We start from the raw sequence: 26,130 nt of genomic DNA, 5'->3' as shown, positions 1-26,130 counted from the left end.
AATCAAATACTAGCTTTCACGATAAAGTCTGTCTCTCCAATCAAATACTAGCTTTCACCATAAAGTCTGTGTCTCAAATCAAATACTAGCTTTCACCATAAAGTCTGTGTCTCCAATCAAATACTAGCTTTCAGCATAAAGTCTGTGTCTCAAATCAAATACTAGCTTTCAGCATAAAGTCTGTGTCTCCAATCAAATACTAGCTTTCAGCATAAAGTCTGTGTCTCCAATCAAATACTAGCTTTCAGATAAAGTCTGTGTCTCCAATCAAATACTAGCTTTCACCATAAAGTCTGTGTCTCCAATCAAATACTAGCTTTCAGCATAAAGTCTGTCTCTCCAATCAAATACTAGCTTTCAGCATAAAGTCTGTGTCTCCAATCAAATACTAGCTTTCACGATAAAGTCTGTCTCTCCAATCAAATACTAGCTTTCAGCCATAAAGTCTGTCTCTCCAATCAAATACTAGCTTTCAGCATAAAGTCTGTGTCTCCAATCAAATACTAGCTTTCAGCATAAAGTCTGTGTCTCCAATCAAATACTAGCTTTCAGCATAAAGTCTGTGTCTCCAATCAAATACTAGCTTTCAGCATAAAGTCTGTCTCTCCAATCAAATACTAGCTTTCAGCATAAAGTCTGTCTCTCCAATCAAATACTAGCTTTCAGCATAAAGTCTGTCTCTCCAATCAAATACTAGCTTTCAGCATAAAGTCTGTCTCTCCAATCAAATACTAGCTTTCAGCATAAAGTCTGTCTCTCCAATCAAATACTAGCTTTCAGCATAAAGTCTGTCTCTCCAATCAAATACTAGCTTTCACCATAAAGTCTGTGTCTCCAATCAAATACTAGCTTTCAGCATAAAGTCTGTCTCTCCAATCAAATACTAGCTTTCAGCATAAAGTCTGTCTCTCCAATCAAATACTAGCTTTCACCATAAAGTCTGTGTCTCCAATCAAATACTAGCTTTCAGCATAAAGTCTGTGTCTCAAATCAAATACTAGCTTTCAGCATAAAGTCTGTCTTCCAATCAAATACTAGCTTTCACCATAAAGTCTGTCTCTCCAATCAAATACTAGCTTTCACCATAAAGTCTGTCTCTCCAATCAAATACTAGCTTTCACCATAAAGTCTGTGTCTCAAATCAAATACTAGCTTTCAGCATAAAGTCTGTCTCTCCAATCAAATACTAGCTTTCACCATAAAGTCTGTGTCTCCAATCAAATACTAGCTTTCACCATAAAGTCTGTCTCTCCAATCAAATACTAGCTTTCAGCATAAAGTCTGTGTCTCAATCAAATACTAGCTTTCACCATAAGTCTGTGTCTCCAATCAAATACTAGCTTTCAGCATAAAGTCTGTCTCTCCAATCAAATACTAGCTTTCAGCATAAAGTCTGTCTCTCCAATCAAATACTAGCTTTCACCATAAAGTCTGTGTCTCCAATCAAATACTAGCTTTCACCATAAAGTCTGTCTCTCCAATCAAATACTAGCTTTCACCATAAAGTCTGTGTCTCCAATCAAATACTAGCTTTCACCATAAAGTCTGTCTCTCCAATCAAATACTAGCTTTCACCATAAAGTCTGTGTCTCCAATCAAATACTAGCTTTCACCATAAAGTCTGTGTCTCCAATCAAATACTAGCTTTCACCATAAAGTCTGTGTCTCCAATCAAATACTAGCTTTCACCATAAAGTCTGTGTCTCCAATCAAATACTAGCTTTCACCATAAAGTCTGTGTCTCCAATCAAATACTAGCTTTCAGCATAAAGTCTGTCTCTCCAATCAAATACTAGCTTTCACGATAAATCTGTCTCTCCAATCAAATACTAGCTTTCACGATAAAGTCTGTCTCTCCAATCAAATACTAGCTTTCACCATAAAGTCTGTGTCTCCAATCAAATACTAGCTTTCACCATAAAGTCTGTGTGCTCCAATCAAATACTAGCTTTCAGCATAAAGTCTGTCTCTCCAATCAAATACTAGCTTTCACGATAAAGTCTGTCTCTCCAATCAAATACTAGCTTTCACCATAAAGTCTGTGTCTCAAATCAAATACTAGCTTTCACCATAAAGTCTGTGTGTCCAATCAAATACTAGCTTTCAGCATAAAGTCTGTCTCTCCAATCAAATACTAGCTTTCACGATAAAATCTGTCTCTCCAATCAAATACTAGCTTTCACGATAAAGTCTGTCTCTCCAATCAAATACTAGCTTTCACCATAAAGTCTGTGTCTCCAATCAAATACTAGCTTTCAGCATAAAGTCTGTGTCTCCAATCAAATACTAGCTTTCACGATAAAGTCTGTCTCTCCAATCAAATACTAGCTTTCACGATAAAGTCTGTCTCTCCAATCAAATACTAGCTTTCACCATAAAGTCTGTGTCTCAAATCAAATACTAGCTTTCAGCATAAAGTCTGTGTGTCCAATCAAATACTAGCTTTCAGCATAAAGTCTGTCTCTCCAATCAAATACTAGCTTTCACGATAAAATCTGTCTCTCCAATCAAATACTAGCTTTCACGATAAAGTCTGTCTCTCCAATCAAATACTAGCTTTCACCATAAAGTCTGTGTCTCCAATCAAATACTAGCTTTCAGCATAAAGTCTGTGTCTCCAATCAAATACTAGCTTTCACGATAAAGTCTGTCTCTCCAATCAAATACTAGCTTTCACCATAAAGTCTGTGTCTCAAATCAAATACTAGCTTTCACCATAAAGTCTGTGTCTCCAATCAAATACTAGCTTTCACCATAAAGTCTGTGTCTCCAATCAAATACTAGCTTTCAGCATAAAGTCGGTCTCTCAATCAAATACTAGCTTTCACCATAAAGTCTGTGTCTCCAATCAAATACTAGCTTTCACGATAAAGTCTGTCTCTCCAATCAAATACTAGCTTTCACCATAAAGTCTGTGTCTCCAATCAAATACTAGCTTTCAGCATAAAGTCTGTGTGTCCAATCAAATACTAGCTTTCAGCATAAAGTCTGTGTTTCCAATCAAATACTAGCTTTCAGCATAAAGTCTGTGTCTCCAATCAAATACTAGCTTTCAGCATAAAGTCTGTCTCTCCAATCAAATACTAGCTTTCAGCATAAAGTCTGTCTCTCCAATCAAATACTAGCTTTCAGCATAAAGTCTGTCTCTCCAATCAAATACTAGCTTTCAGCATAAAGTCTGTCTCTCCAATCAAATACTAGCTTTCAGCATAAAGTCTGTCTCTCCAATCAAATACTAGCTTTCACGATAAAATCTGTCTCTCCAATCAAATACTAGCTTTCACGATAAAATCTGTCTCTCCAATCAAATACTAGCTTTCACGATAAGTCTGTCTCTCCAATCAAATACTAGCTTTCACCATAAAGTCTGTGTCTCCAATCAAATACTAGCTTTCAGCATAAAGTCTGTGTCTCCAATCAAATACTAGCTTTCACGATAAAGTCTGTCTCTCCAATCAAATACTAGCTTTCACCATAAAGTCTGTGTCTCAAATCAAATACTAGCTTTCACCATAAAGTCTGTGTCTCCAATCAAATACTAGCTTTCACCATAAAGTCTGTGTCTCCAATCAAATACTAGCTTTCAGCATAAAGTCGGTCTCTCCAATCAAATACTAGCTTTCACCATAAAGTCTGTGTCTCCAATCAAATACTAGCTTTCACGATAAAGTCTGTCTCTCCAATCAAATACTAGCTTTCACCATAAAGTCTGTGTCTCCAATCAAATACTAGCTTTCAGCATAAAGTCTGTGTGTCCAATCAAATACTAGCTTTCAGCATAAAGTCTGTGTTTCCAATCAAATACTAGCTTTCAGCATAAAGTCTGTGTCTCCAATCAAATACTAGCTTTCAGCATAAAGTCTGTCTCTCCAATCAAATACTAGCTTTCAGCATAAAGTCTGTCTCTCCAATCAAATACTAGCTTTCAGCATAAAGTCTGTCTCTCCAATCAAATACTAGCTTTCAGCATAAAGTCTGTCTCTCCAATCAAATACTAGCTTTCAGCATAAAGTCTGTCTCTCCAATCAAATACTAGCTTTCAGCATAAAGTCTGTCTCTCCAATCAAATACTAGCTTTCAGCATAAAGTCTGTCTCTCCAATCAAATACTAGCTTTCAGCATAAAGTCTGTCTCTCCAATCAAATACTAGCTTTCACCATAAAGTCTGTGTCTCCAATCAAATACTAGCTTTCAGCATAAAGTCTGTGTCTCCAATCAAATACTAGCTTTCAGCATAAAGTCTGTCTCTCCAATCAAATACTAGCTTTCACCATAAAGTCTGTGTCTCAAATCAAATACTAGCTTTCAGCATAAAGTCTGTCTCTCCAATCAAATACTAGCTTTCAGCATAAAGTCTGTCTCTCCAATCAAATACTAGCTTTCACCATAAAGTCTGTGTCTCCAATCAAATACTAGCTTTCACCATAAAGTCTGTGTCTCAATCAAATACTAGCTTTCACCATAAAGTCTGTGTCTCCAATCAAATACTAGCTTTCAGCATAAAGTCTGTCTCTCCAATCAAATACTAGCTTTCAGCATAAAGTCTGTCTCTCCAATCAAATACTAGCTTTCACCATAAAGTCTGTGTCTCCAATCAAATACTAGCTTTCACCATAAAGTCTGTGTCTCCAATCAAATACTAGCTTTCACCATAAAGTCTGTGTCTCCAATCAAATACTAGCTTTCAGCATAAAGTCTGTGTCTCCAATCAAATACTAGCTTTCACCATAAAGTCTGTCTCTCCAATCAAATACTAGCTTTCACCATAAAGTCTGTGTCTCCAATCAAATACTAGCTTTCACCATAAAGTCTGTCTCTCCAATCAAATACTAGCTTTCACCATAAAGTCTGTCTCTCCAATCAAATACTAGCTTTCACCATAAAGTCTGTCTCCAATCAAATACTAGCTTTCACCATAAAGTCTGTCTCTCCAATCAAATACTAGCTTTCACCATAAAGTCTGTCTCTCCAATCAAATACTAGCTTTCAGCATAAAGTCTGTCTCTCCAATCAAATACTAGCTTTCACCATAAAGTCTGTGTGTCCAATCAAATACTAGCTTTCACCATAAAGTCTGTGTCTCCAATCAAATACTAGCTTTCACCATAAAGTCTGTGTCTCCAATCAAATACTAGCTTTCAGCATAAAGTCTGTGTCTCCAATCAAATACTAGCTTTCACCATAAAGTCTGTCTCTCCAATCAAATACTAGCTTTCACCATAAAGTCTGTGTCTCCAATCAAATACTAGCTTTCACCATAAAGTCTGTCTCTCCAATCAAATACTAGCTTTCACCATAAAGTCTGTGTCTCCAATCAAATACTAGCTTTCACCATAAAGTCTGTGTCTCCAATCAAATACTAGCTTTCACCATAAAGTCTGTCTCTCCAATCAAATACTAGCTTTCACCATAAAGTCTGTGTCTCCAATCAAATACTAGCTTTCACCATAAAGTCTGTGTCTCCAATCAAATACTAGCTTTCACCATAAAGTCTGTGTCTCCAATCAAATACTAGCTTTCACCATAAAGTCTGTCTCTCCAATCAAATACTAGCTTTCACCATAAAGTCTGTGTCTCCAATCAAATACTAGCTTTCAGCATAAAGTCTGTCTCTCCAATCAAATACTAGCTTTCAGCATAAAGTCTGTCTCTCCAATCAAATACTAGCTTTCAGCATAAAGTCTGTCTCTCCAATCAAATACTAGCTTTCACCATAAAGTCTGTGTCTCCAATCAAATACTAGCTTTCACCATAAAGTCTGTGTCTCCAATCAAATACTAGCTTTCAGCATAAAGTCTGTCTCTCCAATCAAATACTAGCTTTCACCATAAAGTCTGTGTCTCCAATCAAATACTAGCTTTCAGCATAAAGTCTGTCTCTCCAATCAAATACTAGCTTTCAGCATAAAGTCTGTCTCTCCAATCAAATACTAGCTTTCAGCATAAAGTCTGTGTCTCAATCAAATACTAGCTTTCACCATAAAGTCTGTGTCTTCAATCAAATACTAGCTTTCACCATAAAGTCTGTGTCTCCAATCAAATACTAGCTTTCAGCATAAAGTCTGTCTCTCCAATCAAATACTAGCTTTCAGCATAAAGTCTGTCTCTCCAATCAAATACTAGCTTTCACCATAAAGTCTGTGTCTCCAATCAAATACTAGCTTTCACCATAAAGTCTGTGTCTCCAATCAAATACTAGCTTTCACCATAAAGTCTGTGTCTCCAATCAAATACTAGCTTTCACCATAAAGTCTGTGTCTTCAATCAAATACTAGCTTTCACCATAAAGTCTGTGTCTCCAATCAAATACTAGCTTTCAGCATAAAGTCTGTCTCTCCAATCAAATACTAGCTTTCAGCATAAAGTCTGTCTCTCCAATCAAATACTAGCTTTCACCATAAAGTCTGTGTCTCCAATCAAATACTAGCTTTCACCATAAAGTCTGTGTCTCCAATCAAATACTAGCTTTCACCATAAAGTCTGTGTCTCCAATCAAATACTAGCTTCACCATAAAGTCTGTGTCTCCAATCAAATACTAGCTTTCACCATAAAGTCTGTGTCTCCAATCAAATACTAGCTTCCACCATAAAGTCTGTGTCTCCAATCAAATACTAGCTTTCACCATAAAGTCTGTCTCCAATCAAATACTAGCTTTCACCATAAAGTCTGTCTCTCCAATCAAATACTAGCTTTCACCATAAAGTCTGTGTCTCCAATCAAATACTAGCTTTCACCATAAAGTCTGTGTCTCCAATCAAATACTAGCTTTCACCATAAAGTCTGTGTCTCCAATCAAATACTAGCTTTCACGATAAAGTCTGTCTCTCCAATCAAATACTAGCTTTCACGATAAAGTCTGTCTCTCCAATCAAATACTAGCTTTCACCATAAAGTCTGTGTCTCAAATCAAATACTAGCTTTCACCATAAAGTCTGTGTCTCCAATCAAATACTAGCTTTCAGCATAAAGTCTGTGTCTCAATCAAATACTAGCTTTCAGCATAAAGTCTGTGTCTCCAATCAAATACTAGCTTTCAGCATAAAGTCTGTGTCTCCAATCAAATACTAGCTTTCAGGATAAAGTCTGTGTGTCCAATCAAATACTAGCTTTCACCATAAAGTCTGTGTCTCCAATCAAATACTAGCTTTCAGCATAAAGTCTGTCTCTCCAATCAAATACTAGCTTTCAGCATAAAGTCTGTGTCTCCAATCAAATACTAGCTTTCACGATAAAGTCTGTCTCTCCAATCAAATACTAGCTTTCACCATAAAGTCTGTGTCTCCAATCAAATACTAGCTTTCAGCATAAAGTCTGTGTGTCCAATCAAATACTAGCTTTCAGCATAAAGTCTGTGTTTCCAATCAAATACTAGCTTTCAGCATAAAGTCTGTGTCTCCAATCAAATACTAGCTTTCAGCATAAAGTCTGTCTCTCCAATCAAATACTAGCTTTCAGCATAAAGTCTGTCTCTCCAATCAAATACTAGCTTTCAGCATAAAGTCTGTCTCTCCAATCAAATACTAGCTTTCAGCATAAAGTCTGTCTCTCCAATCAAATACTAGCTTTCAGCATAAAGTCTGTCTCTCCAATCAAATACTAGCTTTCAGCATAAAGTCTGTCTCTCCAATCAAATACTAGCTTTCACCATAAAGTCTGTGTCTCCAATCAAATACTAGCTTTCAGCATAAAGTCTGTCTCTCCAATCAAATACTAGCTTTCACCATAAAGTCTGTGTCTCCAATCAAATACTAGCTTTCAGCATAAAGTCTGTGTCTCCAATCAAATACTAGCTTTCAGCATAAAGTCTGTCTCTCCAATCAAATACTAGCTTTCACCATAAAGTCTGTGTCTCCAATCAAATACTAGCTTTCAGCATAAAGTCTGTGTCTCAAATCAAATACTAGCTTTCAGCATAAAGTCTGTCTCTCCAATCAAATACTAGCTTTCACCATAAAGTCTGTCTCTCCAATCAAATACTAGCTTTCACCATAAAGTCTGTCTCTCCAATCAAATACTAGCTTTCACCATAAAGTCTGTGTCTCAATCAAATACTAGCTTTCAGCATAAAGTCTGTCTCTCCAATCAAATACTAGCTTTCACCATAAAGTCTGTCTCTCCAATCAAATACTAGCTTTCACCATAAAGTCTGTCTCTCCAATCAAATACTAGCTTTCAGCATAAAGTCTGTGTCTTCAATCAAATACTAGCTTTCACCATAAAGTCTGTGTCTCCAATCAAATACTAGCTTTCAGCATAAAGTCTGTCTCTCCAATCAAATACTAGCTTTCAGCATAAAGTCTGTCTCTCCAATCAAATACTAGCTTTCACCATAAAGTCTGTGTGTCCAATCAAATACTAGCTTTCACCATAAAGTCTGTCTCTCCAATCAAATACTAGCTTTCACCATAAAGTCTGTGTCTCCAATCAAATACTAGCTTTCACCATAAAGTCTGTCTCTCCAATCAAATACTAGCTTTCACCATAAAGTCTGTGTCTCCAATCAAATACTAGCTTTCACCATAAAGTCTGTGTCTCCAATCAAATACTAGCTTTCACCATAAAGTCTGTGTCTCCAATCAAATACTAGCTTTCACCATAAAGTCTGTCTCTCCAATCAAATACTAGCTTTCACCATAAAGTCTGTGTCTCCAATCAAATACTAGCTTTCACCATAAAGTCTGTGTCTCCAATCAAATACTAGCTTTCACCATAAAGTCTGTCTCTCCAATCAAATACTAGCTTTCACCATGAAGTCTGTTACTCCAATCAAATACTAGCTTTCAGCATAAAGTCTGTGTCTCCAATCAAATACTAGCTTTCACCATAAAGTCTGTCTCTCCAATCAAATACTAGCTTTCAGCATAAAGTCTGTCTCTCCAATCAAATACTAGCTTTCAGCATAAAGTCTGTGTCTCCAATCAAATACTAGCTTTCAGCATAAAGTCTGTCTTTCCAATCAAATACTAGCTTTCAGCATAAAGTCTGTCTCTCCAATCAAATACTAGCTTTCACCATAAAGTCTGTGTCTCCAATCAAATACTAGCTTTCACCATAAAGTCTGTCTCTCCAATCAAATACTAGCTTTCACCATAAAGTCTGTGTCTTCAATCAAATACTAGCTTTCACCATAAAGTCTGTGTCTCCAATCAAATACTAGCTTTCAGCATAAAGTCTGTCTCTCCAATCAAATACTAGCTTTCAGCATAAAGTCTGTCTCTCCAATCAAATACTAGCTTTCAGCATAAAGTCTGTGTGTCCAATCAAATACTAGCTTTCACCATAAAGTCTGTCTCTCCAATCAAATACTAGCTTTCACCATAAAGTCTGTCTCTCCAATCAAATACTAGCTTTCACCATAAAGTCTGTGTCTCCAATCAAATACTAGCTTTCACCATAAAGTCTGTCTCTCCAATCAAATACTAGCTTTCACCATAAAGTCTGTGTCTCCAATCAAATACTAGCTTTCACCATAAAGTCTGTGTCTCCAATCAAATACTAGCTTTCACCATAAAGTCTGTCTCCAATCAAATACTAGCTTTCACCATAAAGTCTGTCTCTCCAATCAAATACTAGCTTTCACCATAAAGTCTGTGTCTCCAATCAAATACTAGCTTTCACCATAAAGTCTGTGTCTCCAATCAAATACTAGCTTTCACCATAAAGTCTGTCTCTCCAATCAAATACTAGCTTTCACCATAAAGTCTGTGTCTCCAATCAAATACTAGCTTTCACCATAAAGTCTGTCTCCAATCAAATACTAGCTTTCACCATAAAGTCTGTGTCTCCAATCAAATACTAGCTTTCACCATAAAGTCTGTCTCCAATCAAATACTAGCTTTCACCATAAAGTCTGTGTCTCCAATCAAATACTAGCTTTCACCATAAAGTCTGTCTCTCCAATCAAATACTAGCTTTCACCATAAAGTCTGTGTCTCCAATCAAATACTAGCTTTCACCATAAAGTCTGTGTCTCCAATCAAATACTAGCTTTCACCATAAAGTCTGTCTCTCCAATCAAATACTAGCTTTCACCATGAAGTCTGTTACTCCAATCAAATACTAGCTTTCAGCATAAAGTCTGTCTCTCCAATCAAATACTAGCTTTCAGCATAAAGTCTGTGTCTCCAATCAAATACTAGCTTTCAGCATAAAGTCTGTCTTTCCAATCAAATACTAGCTTTCAGCATAAAGTCTGTCTCTCCAATCAAATACTAGCTTTCACCATAAAGTCTGTGTCTCCAATCAAATACTAGCTTTCACCATAAAGTCTGTCTCTCCAATCAAATACTAGCTTTCACCATAAAGTCTGTGTCTCCAATCAAATACTAGCTTTCACCATAAAGTCTGTGTCTCCAATCAAATACTAGCTTTCACCATAAAGTCTGTGTCTCCAATCAAATACTAGCTTTCACCATAAAGTCTGTGTCTTCAATCAAATACTAGCTTTCACCATAAAGTCTGTGTCTCCAATCAAATACTAGCTTTCAGCATAAAGTCTGTCTCTCCAATCAAATACTAGCTTTCACCATAAAGTCTGTCTCTCCAATCAAATACTAGCTTTCACCATAAAGTCTGTCTCTCCAATCAAATACTAGCTTTCACCATAAAGTCTGTCTCTCCAATCAAATACTAGCTTTCACCATAAAGTCTGTGTCTCCAATCAAATACTAGCTTTCACCATAAAGTCTGTCTCCAATCAAATACTAGCTTTCACCATAAAGTCTGTCTCTCCAATCAAATACTAGCTTTCACCATAAAGTCTGTGTCTCCAATCAAATACTAGCTTTCACCATAAAGTCTGTGTCTCCAATCAAATACTAGCTTTCACCATAAAGTCTGTCTCCAATCAAATACTAGCTTTCACCATAAAGTCTGTCTCTCCAATCAAATACTAGCTTTCACCATAAAGTCTGTGTCTCCAATCAAATACTAGCTTTCACCATAAAGTCTGTGTCTCCAATCAAATACTAGCTTTCACGATAAAGTCTGTGTCTCCAATCAAATACTAGCTTTCACCATAAAGTCTGTCTCTCCAATCAAATACTAGCTTTCACCATAAAGTCTGTGTCTCCAATCAAATACTAGCTTTCACCATAAAGTCTGTGTCTCCAATCAAATACTAGCTTTCACCATAAAGTCTGTCTCCAATCAAATACTAGCTTTCACCATAAAGTCTGTCTCTCCAATCAAATACTAGCTTTCAGCATAAAGTCTGTCTCTCCAATCAAATACTAGCTTTCACCATAAAGTCTGTGTCTCCAATCAAATACTAGCTTTCACCATAAAGTCTGTGTCTCCAATCAAATACTAGCTTTCAGCATAAAGTCTGTCTCTCCAATCAAATACTAGCTTTCAGCATAAAGTCTGTCTCTCCAATCAAATACTAGGTTTCACCATAAAGTCTGTGTCTCCAATCAAATACTAGCTTTCACCATAAAGTCTGTCTCTCCAATCAAATACTAGCTTTCACCATAAAGTCTGTGTCTCCAATCAAATACTAGCTTTCAGCATAAAGTCTGTGTCTCCAATCAAATACTAGCTTTCACCATAAAGTCTGTCTCTCCAATCAAATACTAGCTTTCAGCATAAAGTCTGTGTCTCCAATCAAATACTAGCTTTCAGCATAAAGTCTGTGTCTCCAATCAAATACTAGCTTTCAGGATAAAGTCTGTGTCTCCAATCAAATACTAGCTTTCACCATAAAGTCTGTGTCTCCAATCAAATACTAGCTTTCAGCATAAAGTCTGTCTCTCCAATCAAATACTAGCTTTCAGCATAAAGTCTGTGTCTCCAATCAAATACTAGCTTTCAGCATAAAGTCTGTCTCTCCAATCAAATACTAGCTTTCAGCATAAAGTCTGTCTCTCCAATCAAATACTAGCTTTCAGCATAAAGTCTGTGTCTCCAATCAAATACTAGCTTTCAGGATAAAGTCTGTGTCTCCAATCAAATACTAGCTTTCACCATAAAGTCTGTGTCTCCAATCAAATACTAGCTTTCAGCATAAAGTCTGTGTGTCCAATCAAATACTAGCTTTCACCATAAAGTCTGTGTCTCCAATCAAATACTAGCTTTCACCATAAAGTCTGTGTGTCCAATCAAATACTAGCTTTCAGCATAAAGTCTGTGTCTCAAATCAAATACTAGCAGAGACACAATTGTGATGTCACATGTGGGAAGGGAAGAAGTGTAGAGTGGTGTAGTTTGAAGGGATTAGTCGCATCTTTTTAGCGTAACATGTGATACTAATTGTTTTGTAATATTGTTTTGTACGCAATAACCAATTATTAACTACTAACTAATTGATCATTCCAAATATTTTACTGAAATACCTCAACTTACACACTTAAATGGTTCTGTGACGGAGCTCCTAACTGGAAACACTTGTGTCTTCAATCAATGTCTCCCCCTGAGATGAATCTTAATCACTAGAAGTCGTGCTTGCTGACCCCAAAAAGCACGATTCTTTCACTTGACTATGGTTTTTGTGACAAAAACAAAACAATACAAAACGCTGCTTCCAGAGTTTAATTACGATTGATCCATTTACAAACTACAAAAGCAGTGAAGTTGTCACGTTGTTTAAATGGTAAACAAAAAGAGAATACAAAGTATCCTTTTCAACTTATATTCAATTGAATAGACTGCAAAGACAAGATATTTCATCTTCACACTGAGAAACTTTTTTATGTTTTGCAAATATTAGCTCATTTGGAATTTGATGCCTGCAACATGTTTAAAAAAAAAACTGGCACAAGTGGCAAAAAAGAGTGAGACAGTTGAGGAATGCTCATCAAAGACTTATTTGGAACATCCCACAGGTGAACAGGCTAATTGGGAACAGGTGGGTGCCATGATTGGCTATAAAAGCAGCTTCCATGAAGGTGACAACTTCACTGCTTTTGTAGTTCCTGAGGGAGAACATTACGACAGTGACTGTCCCAAATTGAGATGTGCTTCGTCTATTATCGTCCCTATTTTAATTGTTAATTGCAACTACTCAAGTCACGGATTCAGACGCAGCCCAACGTAATGTTGATGTCTCTTTGCTCTTGACCCATCTAGGCTCTCAGCAAAAATCAGAAGACATGTTCACTGCGCTTCCAAAGCGAGAGGACGGTGTGGCTGCAGCCTGACAACCTGGACACGTTTCTGCATCTGAAATGGAAACATCCTGAAGCCCGAGTGGTGGTAGGAAACACGGAAGTGGGTATGTGTAACACACACACACACACACACATACACAAAAACACATGCAGTAGCAGTTTACTGTGTGTGTGCAGGTATAGAAGTAAAGTTCAAGAACATATTGTATCCAGTCATTCTGGCGCCAGCATTCATCCCCGAGCTCCACAGAGTGGAACACACCAGTGATGGTGAGTCCCTAACTCTAAATGAATATGAATGATTTAGTCAAACTGCTTGAAAACCCGCTTGCAATGTGATGGCAGGTATTGTGTTTGGTGCGGCCTGCACTCTCAGCCAAATGGAATCGGTGTTAAAACAGGCCGTAGCCACGCTTCCTCCTCACCAGACTGAAGTCTTCCTCGCCCTGCTGGAGCAGCTGCGCTGGTTTGCCGGTCTGCAGATACGCAACGTTGCAGTGAGTGGCAGAACCCAGCGGCAGCATATGTTGGAGACACTAAACACCTGCATGTGTGCTGCATTTTAGGCCATTGGTGGTAACATCATGACTGCCAGCCCCATATCAGACCTTAATCCAGTTTTTATGGTGGCCAGCTGTAAACTCACATTGATGGACAAAGGTAACACAGAAATGAAAGCAATAAATGCATCAAATTCAGCTGATGATGCGTTTACCTTCTCAGAACTGGGACTTGTGTGACCTTTGAACGAATCCTTTCTCTCTGCTGGTCAGATGGAAGTCGCGTGGTTCAGATGGACGACAGTTTCTTCGTAGGATACAGGAGGACACTGCTGCGACCACAAGAAGTCCTGCTCTCCATAGAAGTCCCCTACAGCACCAGGGTACATGCAACACTACAACTATCATTTATTCTGAAAATCACAGTCTGATGACTACCATCTACAGCAGGCCTAGGCAATTATTTTGACTCGGGGGGCCAAATTTAGAGAAAAAAATGTGTCTGGGGGCCGGTATATCTATTTTTAGGAACACTAATACAAAACCTCACAATAATGCTAAAAACATTATGACAGACCGCCTTAAAAAAACGGAATTACATTTTACATTTTTTTACTGAATGAGACTCTCAGAATGTACATGAAAATAAAGAATGTTACAATATTAACTATGAAGGATAAAACAGTGAATATTGACAACATATGAACGTCACACCCCCTCTCCATCCACATATTTTACAGTCAAGCCAAACACAACAAAAATGCAACAAACACAGTGAAATATGAACATGAAGGGTAAACAAAGCCACCTACAATCTGATATATGTGATATATCACTAAGCTTTACTACTTTGGTGGAAAAATCTCCTTCCACGTCTGTCCCTGACACCCACATTTCACACTCTGTGGAAACACTCTGTGGAAACACTCCCCACCCACACTGCTTGGTACCTCGTCTGAGCTGCTGTGACTTACATGACCATAGTAACTCATTACATGACCATAGTACCTAATTACATGACCATAGTACCTAATTAGATGACCATAGTACCTAATTAGATGACCATAGTAACTAATTAGATGACCATAGTAACTAATTAGATGAGCATAGTAACTAATTAGATGAGCATACTAACTAGTTAGATGAGCATAGTAACTAGTTAGATGACCATAGTAACTAGTATATGATGCAGATTCCAAGCATGTAAAGACTTAGTATTAGAGATGTCCGATAATATCGGCCTGCCGATATTAGCGGACGATATATGCGTTAAAATGGAATATCGGAAATTATCTGTATCGTTTTTTTTATTATCGGTATCATTTTTTTACATTTTTTTTTAATTAAATCCACATAAAAAACACAAGATACACTTACAATTAGTGCACCAACCCAAAAAACCTCCCTCCCCCATTTACACTCATTCACACAAAAGGGTTGTTTCTTTCTGTTATTAATATTCTGCTTCCTACATTATATATCAATATATATCAATACAGTCTGCAAGGGATACAGTCCGTAAGCACACATGATTGTGCGTGCTGCTGCTCCACTAATAGTACTAACCTTTAACACTTCATTTGACTCATTTTCATTCATTACTAGTTTCTATGTAACTGTTTTTATATTGTTGTACTTTCCTTTTTATTCAAGAAAATGTTTTTAATTTATTTATCTTATTTTACTAATTTTTTTTAAAAAGTACCTTATCTTCACCATACCTGGTTGTCCAAATTAGGCGTATGTGGGCTCTGTACCGAGGATGTGGTTGTGGCTTGTACAGCCCTTTGAGACACTTGTGATTTAGGGCTATATAAATAAACATTGATTGATTGATAATAATGTGTTAATTCCATGACTGCATATATCGGTTGATATCGGTATCGGTAATTAAAGAGTTGGACAATATCGGAATATCGGATATCGGCAAAAAGCCATTATCGGACATCCCTACTTAGTATAGTTGAAGACTTACGGTCATTAGAAGACATGAGTACACATCATAATGGCAGCTACACTTTACATCTTAAACATCTAAAACAATGATTTGGGAATGTCCGGCGGGCCAGATTGAAAAGCTCAACGGGCCGCATGTGGCCCCCGGGCCTTCATTTGTCCAGGTGTGCCCTACAGGCCTAAAGAAAGCATTTTAAACGGCTAAATGAAGTAAAAGTAACAATACTAGGGTTACATTAACCACTAGTTGAGACCAAACCAATCACAATGTGTTGTTCAGCATGATGGACTCTAATTAGCTCAGCCTCAGGCAGAATTGGCTTCTCTGCTCTTGTCCCTAGCTGTACTTAAAAAAAAACATACTCTTAACACAGCATACAATTAATGAATAGACAAAATATCACACACTGAAAAAGATGATCAAATACAAGCAAAGACCTTCAAGGAATAATGCACTTTTTTGGAATTTTGCCTGTCGTTCACAATCCTTACGAGGGACAAGAAGACATACAGTATGTTGTTGTTGTTGTTGTTGTTTGCAGTCTAATTTGTAATAATCGGCTTGTTGGAGATGTCTAGTAGTGTAGATAATGGGACTAATCCATTATGCCCCTAAATCACTCTAAAAATGCAGCGAAAAACCACCAACAATACTTCATTTACGTTGCATAACCTGTAGACGGAAATCTACAGAATTAGCAAGAAGGTAAGCTTGCTTGTGCATCAGCAGCTGCTTGCATCACCATCAACATTGTAGTGACAGCTTTGTTTTACCTTGAGCCATCACTTGACCCTGGTTGTCAACAGCTTACTATCTGGGATTACTTTCATTTCTGTTGCTAGTTCATTCCATAGTTGACAGCATGCCATGGAAAAGGCAGATTGTCCAATTGTATTTTTTCAGTGTGATATTTTAGAGTTCACAACCATCATGCTTTTACTTACCTTATTACTGTTATGTCTTTTAATATACCTTAAGAGGCTTTGGGGCTACATCATGTAACATTTTCTTCATCGTATGGGCAGCTGTTTTCCGGCACCCGGACCTGAGGCCGAGGGTCTATGCCTTTTACCACCCCAGGCCCGGGGGGCCCTCCCGTTCATATGTCAGGACACACAGAAGTGAGCCAGGTCACCGAGCAGTCATCCAGGTCCGCCAGGCCACGCAAACCATTAGGAGCACGATAAATCGGGCAACGCAGGATCACGTGGTCGGCAGTCTGCTCCTCCGCGCCACACTCACACGTCGCGTTAGGTGCTAAGCCCCACTGGAACATGTTTGAGCGAAAGCGACCGACACCAGTTCGGAGGCGGTTAAGCCTCACCCAGGCCACTCGTGGTAGTGAGAGGCCTGGTATTGAGCCGGTGTCAGGTATGAAGTCACGGGGTCTGGAGGAGATGGTATGCTCCAGGTCCGTGCTCCATTTGTGATTCGCCCAGTGAGCCGCCCTGATGTTGTTGTCACTGCATTGCTGCAGGAGCTTCAGGGCGGCTGGTACCAGTGGGTCTCTGGACGGGAGGCGGGGCGTTGGCTCTGAGGAGAGTGTGAGCCTTTCATGGAGCAGGTGGTTCTCATCCATGTTTGCCCGGCCCGCCAGAGTTGCTACAGCACCTTGGCGACGAAGCTCAGCGGGTTGGATGCCTGCTAAGATGGGCAGTAGCTCCACAGGGGTGGGGCGCAGGCATCCAGTGATAACACGCAAGGCTTCGTTGATCGGGACATCAAGTTGTTTAGAGTGAGCACTGCGCGCCCAGACAGGTGCGCAGTACTCAGCAGTTGAGTAGACCAGGGCAAGTGCTGCTGTTCGCAGAGTTCTTGCCCCGGCACCCCAACCGGACCCGACCAACCGTCTCAGCAGTGAGACGCGGGTGTTGAGTTTCTTGCGTGTTGCCAAGAGGTGTTTACGGAAAGTGAGCGACCTGTCCAGGGTGACCCCAAGGTATTTAGGGTCAGGACGAGGGTCTTCAGGTGTAGGACGAGGCCGGCATAGGGTAAGGGAAGCCCCATCCGGCTTCCGCACCTCGAACCTGATCTCACGATCCGCTTCCCAATTGTATAGGTGGAAAGCTTGTGTCACCGTCTTGGATTCGCTGAGCTTCAATCTCCAGTTATGGAGGTAAGCCACTAAAGTCTCCATGTCCTGGCTTAGAGTTCCCTCCAAGGCCTGCCAGTCCCTGTCGGAGTGCAGCAGCGCGAGATCGTCTGCGTATGCGAACCTCCGTGAGACTGTGGCAGGCAGGTCGTATGTATAGATGTTATACAGGAGGGGAGCCAGGACAGATCCCTGGGGGACGCCATTTTTCAGGCGCCGCAACCTGCTTTTATCTCCGTTACTGGTGGTGAGAGTAAAGCTGCGGTTCCAGACAAGCTCCATGATCATTTTGACCATGTGCCTGTCTGGAAGCAGGCGGAGAAGTTTGCAGGTGAGGCCGCGGTGCCAGACTGTGTCATAGGCAGCAGTCAGGTCTATGAAGACGGCACCGGCCTTCTTTTTCGCCTCAAAGCAGTCCTCGATGTCCTGGGTAAGGAGGGCGACCTGATCCACCGTGGACTTCCCACGTCGAAAACCCGCCTGCTCCCGGGGGAGGTGGGGGTCTATGATGGGCTCGACACGGGCGTGAATCAGGCGCTCGAGGACTTTAAAGGGGACGCAGAGCAACGAGATTGGTCTGTAGCTCGTTACGTCATCCTTTGGCTTGTTCGGCTTGGGGATAGCGACAACAGTGGCCCTTCTCCAAATCCTGGGGATCCGGAGTTGGCGCAGGCAAGAAGACAGGAAAACTCTCAGCCAGGACTTCATTGCAGGGGCAGCGTGGAGCACGAGTTCTGGGCAGATGTTGTCAGGCCCAGCAGACTTGGCTGGTTTGGTATACTGGAGGGCAGCTGTGAACTCCTCCGGTGAAAACTCACCGGAGATGTTACACTCGCTAGATGTTGTTGTCCTCCAGAGGTCTGCAGTTTCCTGGCGCACCGCCCGGGAAAAATCTCGATTTATCCCGGTATATGCCCCGTTTTTCACAACCTGTGCTGCAATAGCATTTGCGGTAACGGGGCATGTTCGGGGTGCGCGCTCAGACCTACCAGTCAAGTTGTTCAAAGTGCTCCACGCGATACGGCTAGTGTGCGAGAAGTCGATGGAGTGGACTGCCTCTTTCCAGCGCTGGTGCCTCTTCCTTCCAAGAGTGGAAAGAAGGGCAGTGGCTGAATTGTTAGCCTCCGGGCCATAGGGAGCCCGGAGGAAGGCGCTGAAGAGGGTCTCGCACTCGCCATCCCAGCATGGTTTGTAGTTCTTACGCCGGCCGCGTGGGATGGCTTTTTTGGCTGCAGATGTTAGTGCCCTACAGAAGTCCTGGTATGCCTCGTCCACGTTGGGTGTGTCTGGTGGTGGGAGACACCGTGTGGACTTGTTGGTATGGAGGCGATGAAGAAGATGTAACATTTTGAAAATAGGCTTCAAGAAACATATTTGAATAACACTTTCCAAAATGTTGAAGATTCAATATTTGACACTGCTTTTCTTCAGTTGCTTCCAAGACCTGCTTGTACATGAATGTCATGGTCCTGATTGTAGAGACCTTATATAACCTTCCAAGACCTGCTTGTACACAAATGTCATGGTCCTGATTGTAGAGACCTTATATAACCTCCCAAGACCTGCTTGTACACAAATGTCATGCTCCTGATTGTAGAGACCTTATATAACCTCCCAAGACCTGCTAGTACACGAATGTCATGGTCCTGATTGTAGAGACCTTATATAACCTCCCAAGACCTGCTTGTACACAAATGTCATGCTCCTGATTGTAGAGACCTTATATAACCTCCCAAGACCTGCTTGTACACAAATGTCATGGTCCTGATTGTAGAGACCTTATATAACCTCCCAAGACCTGCTTGTACACAAATGTCATGGTCCTGATTGTAGAGACCTTATATAACCTCCCAAGACCTGCTTGTACACAAATGTCATGGTCCTGATTGTAGAGACCTTATATAACCTCCCAAGACCTGCTTGTACACAAATGTCATGGTCCTGATTGTAGAGACCTTATATAACCTCCCAAGACCTGCTTGTACACAAATGTCATGGTCCTGATTGTAGAGACCTTATATAACCTTCCAAGACCTGCTTGTACACAAATGTCATGGTCCTGATTGTAGAGACCTTATATAACCTCCCAAGACCTGCTTGTACACAAATGTCATGCTCCTGATTGTAGAGACCTTATATAACCTCCCAAGACCTGCTTGTACACAAATGTCATGGTCCTGATTGTAGAGACCTTATATAACCTTCCAAGACCTGCTTGTACACAAATGTCATGGTCCTGATTGTAGAGACCTTATATAACCTTCCAAGACCTGCTTGTACACAAATGTCATGGTCCTGATTGTAGAGACCTTATATAACCTTCCAAGACCTGCTTGTACACAAATGTCATGGTCCTGATTGTAGAGACCTTATATAACCTTCCAAGACCTGCTTGTACACAAATGTCATGGTCCTGATTGTAGAGACCTTATATAACCTCCCAAGACCTGCTTGTACACAAATGTCATGGTCCTGATTGTAGAGACCTTGCCTCAGCCCAGTTGTTCCACAATACCACATATGTGGAAAAAGCATGTAATAATTGAACATCTTATCTGCTCTAATACGTATCCCATCCATCCATTTTCTACCGCTTGTCACTTTCGGGGTGGCAGTGGGTGCTGGAGTCTATCCCAGCTGCAGTCGGGCGTAACACCATAGACAATTATGACATTTCTAACTAGCTTAAAACAGTTGAAGTTACTTTTTGCTACTTTTCAGACTCTCTTTATGTGCTTTTTAAATATAAGTTGTGGCTCTAAGGCAGGGAAGTGAAAGTGGTTTTCACTGAGGGCCACATGGCAGTTATAATGTTGCCATCAGAGTGGAACAGTGATGGATTTCATTATTATTTATATCAATTGTTTTAAGTAGACTGTTGATTTTACAGTAAAAACTTGACATTTACAAAATGTTACCGTAAAATTGTGTTTTTACAACATTTTACAGCAAGGAAAAAGCTGTCTGCTTAGTTGCCAGAATTTTACTATTAAATTGACATTGTTTTTTACAAAATGAATGGAAAAATAGTACAAGTTGTTTTTTTTTATTCTGGCAACTTAGCTGCCAGTTTCTCTACCGTAAAATCAAATGTAGCGTCTTTCCATTTACAGTAATACACCGTTAAAACCTCCAAAGACATGCACCTGGGGGTAGGCCCCTCCCACCTCCAAAGACATGCACCTGGGGATAGGCCCCTCCCACCTCTAAAGACATGCACCTGGGGATAGGCCCCTCCCACCTCCAAAGACATGCACCTGGGGATAGGCCCCTCCCACCTCCAAAGACATGCACCTGGGGATAGGCCCCTCCTTGGCCGCTCCCTTGGGGCGGTATAGCTCGGTTGGTAGAGTGGCCGTGCCATCAACCTGAGGGTTGCAGGTTCGATTCCCGCTTCCGCCATCCTAGTCACTGCCGTTGTGTCCTTGGGCAAGACACTTTACCCACCTGCTCTCAGTGCCACCCACACTGGTTTAAAAAAAAATGTAACTTAGATATTGGGTTTTCACTATGTAAAGCGCTTTGAGTCACTAGAGAAAAGCGCTATATAAATATAATTCACTTCACTTCACTCCCACCTCCAAAGACATGCACCTGGGGATAGGCCCCTCCCACCTCCAAAGACATGCACCTGGGGATAGGCCCCTCCCACCTCCAAAGACATGCACCTGGGGATAGGCCCCTCCCACCTCCAAAGACATGCACCTGGGGATAGGCCCCTCCCACCTCCAAAGACATGCACCTGGGGATAGGTTGGTTGGCAACACTAAATGCTCCCTAGTGTGTGAATGTTGTCTATCTGTGTTAGCCCTGTGATGAGGTGGTGACTTGTCCAGGGTGTACCCCGCCTTCCGCCCGAATGCAGCTGAGATAGGCTCCAGCACCCCCCGCGACCCCAAAAGGGACAAGCGGTAGAAAATGGATGGATGGACACCGTTAAAAACAAGATTTTACAGTAAAAATATGGCAGCTCAGTCAACAGAATTTTAACGCAAAAAACTGTAGTAGTTTTTTTCGGTTTACAGTAATATGCTGTGAAGAACAACGTAAAATGTATTGTCATTTTGATGAATTTGATGGGTAGTTTGCTGTAAAGTGAAGTATTTTTATTTAGACAAGAACATGTTTGTAAAGTATGATAATATAGTGTAATATTTGTTGCAATATTGGATACTAATAAAGTTGAAAAGGTATGACATTTCAAGCAGTACATATATTTTTTTCTGTCAAAATGAAAAAAATCCATGACATTTAGTGAGAAAATAGGAAGTACTTTATTGACACATGTCATTTCCAGGTGTTTGTGGGCCAGATAAAATGAATTGGTGGGCCAGATGCGGCCCCCGGGCCTTGACTTTGACACCTAGGTTCTAGAAGGACAGAGAATATTAAAGCTGCAAGCAGTGATGGACGAGACCGACTTTGAGGGCTCATAAAATCCAAACCGGAGCAGTAATTAAAACTCTTTCATCAACTTTCAATCAGAAGGGTTCAATCTCTCTCCTGTGCTAGTTTGAAGCCGACACGACAAACGCGCTCAGAGGAGATCATGTTTGAAAAAAGGTGACTGTTTTTACACAACTTTTGTTTTGAAGGGGGAATTGCAAACTTCCTGTTGATTTTTGCTGGGGGTTGTCAGTGTATGAAATCTAGGTCTAAGTGAGACCTACATAGAGGTTTTTGTTTCATGTCTCTAAGACATTCCTACTGGGAGTTAGAGGCAGTTGTGTCTGTGTTTTCTTCCTAAGGGGCGCTTGAGCGCAATTTTGAGTTTTGGGGTTTGGTTTTTTGATAAGATCGCAATTTTCGCCAGTCCTGATGTGTGTCCAGTTTGGTGAGTTTTGAAGCATGTTAGGGGGTCAAATTACAGCTCAAAGAGGCGGCGGTATAATAATAAAACACTAGAAATTCAATAGGGTCCTCTGTCCCAAAGGGACTCGGTCCCTAACTAGAAATACAATAGGGTCCTCTGTCCCAAAGGGACTCGGTCCCTAACTAGAAATTCAATATGGTCCTCTGTCCCAAAGGGACTCGGTCCCTAACTAGAAATTCAATAGGGTCCTCTGTCCCAAAGGGACTCGGTCCCTAACTAGAAATACAATAGGGTCCTCTGTCCCAAAGGGACTCGGTCCCTAACTAGAAATTCAATAGGGTCCTCTGTCCCAAAGGGACTCGGTCCCTAACTAGAAATACAATAGGGTCCTCTGTCCCAAAGGGACTCGGTCCCTAACTAGAAATACAATAGGGTCCTCTGTCCCAAAGGGACTCGCTCCCTAACTAGAAATACAATAGGGTCCTCTGTCCCAAAGGGACTCGGTCCCTAACTAGAAATACAATAGGGTCCTCTGTCCCAAAGGGACTCAGTCCCTAACTAGAAATACAATAGGGTCCTCTGTCCCAAAGGGACTCGCTCCCTAACTAGAAATACAATAGGGTCCTCTGTCCCAAAGGGACTCGGTCCCTAACTAGAAATTCAATAGGGTCCTCTGTCCCAATGGGACTTGGTCCCTAACTAGAAATTCAATAGGGTCCTCTGTCCCAAAGGGACTCGCTCCCTAACTAGAAATTCAATAGGGTCCTCTGTCCCAAAGGGACTCGCTCCCTAACTAGAAATACAATAGGGTCCTCTGTCCCAAAGGGACTCGCTCCCTAACTAGAAATACAATAGGGTCCTCTGTCCCAAAGGGACTCGCTCCCTAACTAGAAATTCAATACGGTCCTCTGTCCCAAAGGGACTCGGTCCCTAACTAGAAATTCAATAGGGTCCTCTGTCCCAAAGGGACTCGGTCCCTAACTAGAAATTCAATAGGGTCCTCTGTCCCAAAGGGACTCGGTCCCTAACTAGAAATACAATAGGGTCCTCTGTCCCAAAGGGACTCGCTCCCTAACTAGGGTCCTCTGTCCCAAAGGGACTCGCTCCCTAACTAGAAATTCAATAGGGTCCTCTGTCCCAAAGGGACTCGGTCCCTAACTAGGGTCCTCTGTCCCAAAGGGACTTGGTCCCTAACTAGAAATTCAATAGGGTCCTCTGTCCCAAAGGGACTCGGTCCCTAACTAGAAATTCAATAGGGTCCTCTGTCCCAAAGGGACTCGGTCCCTAACTAGAAATTCAATAGGGTCCTCTGTCCCAAAGGGACTCGCTCCCTAACTAGAAATACAATAGGGTCCTCTGTCCCAAAGGGACTCTGCCCCTAATAATGACTTATGGAGAGTGACCAAGCTAACAACATGAGGAAGTGAGTGAGGCCCCTAGTCATGACACACACATTTAAGGACACTGGGGGCCCATTTCACACAAAACAATCCATGCTAATTATCTGAACAAAACATCAACACGTTAGCTTTTTTTTGTTGGGAGAAATGGAGACACACCTGGACTGTCTCTCACTAACTACTTGCTGTTCCTCTCTAGAATCAGTTTGTCTCAGCCTTCAAACAATCCCCTCGCCGAGAAGACGACATCAGCGTGGTCACGGCGGCCATGAGTGTTACCTTCACACCTGGCACCTGCGTGGTGGAGGACTTGAAGCTGAGCTACGGCGGCATGGCGGCGACCACGGTGATGGCTACAAACACAGCAGGCAAACTCCTTGGAAGGTAACAAGCAGAGATGATTGAAGGGAGTGCGGGATGACCTCTGACCTCTGACCTCTTTCAGGTGCTGGGGGGAGGAGTTGTTGGACGACGCGTCCTCCTTATTGGCAAAGGAGTTGACCCTTCATCCCTCTGTGCCAGGGGGGATGGTTACGTATCGGCAAACTCTGACCCTCAGCCTCTTCTACAAGTTCTACCTGACCGTGCTGCACAAACTCCGAGGGCAGGTCAGCTGACCACTGACCGATATCTCAAATATAGCAGCTTTCTAAGCACGGCTGTGCAAGGTGGGGCCCGGGGACCACTTTGGATTTTGTAGTCTCCAAAAAACTCATTATGGGCCTGCTGCAATGCCAACGCCCATTCATTATGGGCCTGCCTCAATGCCAGCGCCCATTCGTTATGGGCCTGCCGCAATGCCAGCGCCCATTCGTTATGGGCCTGCCTCAATGCCAGCGCCCATTCGTTATGGGCCTGCCGCAATGCCAGCGCCCATTCGTTATGGGCCTGCCGCAATGCCAGCGCCCATTCGTTATGGGCCTGCCGCAATGCCAGCGCCCATTCGTTATGGGCCTGTCGCAATGCCAGCGCCCATTCGTTATGGGCCTGCTGCAATGCCAGCGCCCATTCGTTATGGGCCTGCTGCAATGCCAGCGCCCATTCATCATTAAAGTTAAAGTACCAATGATAGTCACACACACACACACACACACGAGGTGTGGCGAAATTATTCTCTGCATTTGACCCATCACCCTTGATCACTCCCTGGGAGGTGAGGGGAGCAGTGGGCAGCAGTGGTGCCGCGCCCGTGAATCATTTTTTGGTGATTTAACCCCCAATTCCAAGCCTTGATGCTGAGTGCCAAGCAGGGAGGTAATGGCTCCCATTTTTATAGTCTTTGGTATGACTCGGCCGGGGTTTGAACTCACGACCCACCAATCTCAGGGCGGACACTCTAACCATTATGGGCCTGCTGCCATGTCAGCGCCCATTCATTATGGGCCTGCTGCAAGTAGCAGTGAATGAGCAGCCCATCATATTATCGCTCATAGTTCAACTTGTATTATAGTGCCGCACGTTTCTCTTACACTTAATACGTGACGAACCGGCCCACAAACCCCCACATATGTTATACCGTCGGAAAGGTCTCGTTCCCGCCGATGGGGGTACTTTAAGTTCGGAACATTTCGTGTTACCATGGCGACACGATTCCAAAAACTAATCGGCATGGGCCCATTGAATAGGTACGCAACTGTTATAATGGCGAATATTTCCGGCAGAACGCTCCGACCTGCGAGATTTCCTTCTCTTGTAGCTCAGCCATTCTTTCACGAAGCATGTTAACATTAGCATGCTAGCATGTTGCCATTAAAGTGCAAGCTTTTTGAGCTAATTTTGCACGCATTCACTGTCAGGTTGAAACACCGATGACCAGGTCTACGCGTTTCTGAGCCAAATTGAATCCTGTCTTTGTTTAATTCCTTGCGTCTGGTCTGTTTAATAGATGTCATCTGTGTTTCAACCTGACATTTACCCTACTGTCCTTTTACCTGGTATGCGACACTTGTTAACTGTTAGCATGCTAACATTAAAGTACTAACCTTTTTCAGCTAATTTTCAACTTTTTTCTCTAATTCCCCAGCCATATAACTTGCTTTGTGACACAATCTAACTGTTAGCATGCTAACATTAGCTTGCTAACTTTTTCAGCTAGTTTTGCAACCGTTTACACCAGAGTCATATAACTTGGTATGTGACATTTGTTAACTGTCAGCATGCAAACGATAGCAAGCTAACTTAAGCATGCCAAGTTTTTCATCTAATTTTACACTTTTTTCTCTATTTTCGCAGCCACACATACACTTTTGAGTCATATAACTT

The 26,130-nt window shown here is 41.5% G+C and overlaps 1 protein-coding gene across 2 annotated transcripts in view; it reads left to right on the top strand.

Annotated features, from left to right (window-relative positions):
• Nucleotides 1-26,130, top strand: part of xdh (xanthine dehydrogenase) — a 73,378-nt gene that overhangs the window by 29,001 nt on the left and 18,247 nt on the right. For both annotated transcript variants that reach the window (XM_062041588.1, XM_062041597.1), the window contains exons 9-15: nucleotides 13,066-13,210; nucleotides 13,284-13,376; nucleotides 13,452-13,603; nucleotides 13,673-13,766; nucleotides 13,880-13,989; nucleotides 24,068-24,252; nucleotides 24,314-24,476. In XM_062041588.1, the coding sequence (XP_061897572.1) occupies nucleotides 13,066-13,210; nucleotides 13,284-13,376; nucleotides 13,452-13,603; nucleotides 13,673-13,766; nucleotides 13,880-13,989; nucleotides 24,068-24,252; nucleotides 24,314-24,476 (942 nt within the window). The remainder of the gene's footprint in view (nucleotides 1-13,065; nucleotides 13,211-13,283; nucleotides 13,377-13,451; nucleotides 13,604-13,672; nucleotides 13,767-13,879; nucleotides 13,990-24,067; nucleotides 24,253-24,313; nucleotides 24,477-26,130) is intronic.

Source organism: Entelurus aequoreus, linkage group LG01 (genome assembly GCF_033978785.1).
Source record: "Entelurus aequoreus isolate RoL-2023_Sb linkage group LG01, RoL_Eaeq_v1.1, whole genome shotgun sequence".
In the NCBI taxonomy this organism is placed as follows: Eukaryota; Metazoa; Chordata; class Actinopteri; order Syngnathiformes; family Syngnathidae; genus Entelurus; species Entelurus aequoreus.
This window is presented reverse-complemented; position numbering and strand designations above follow the sequence as displayed.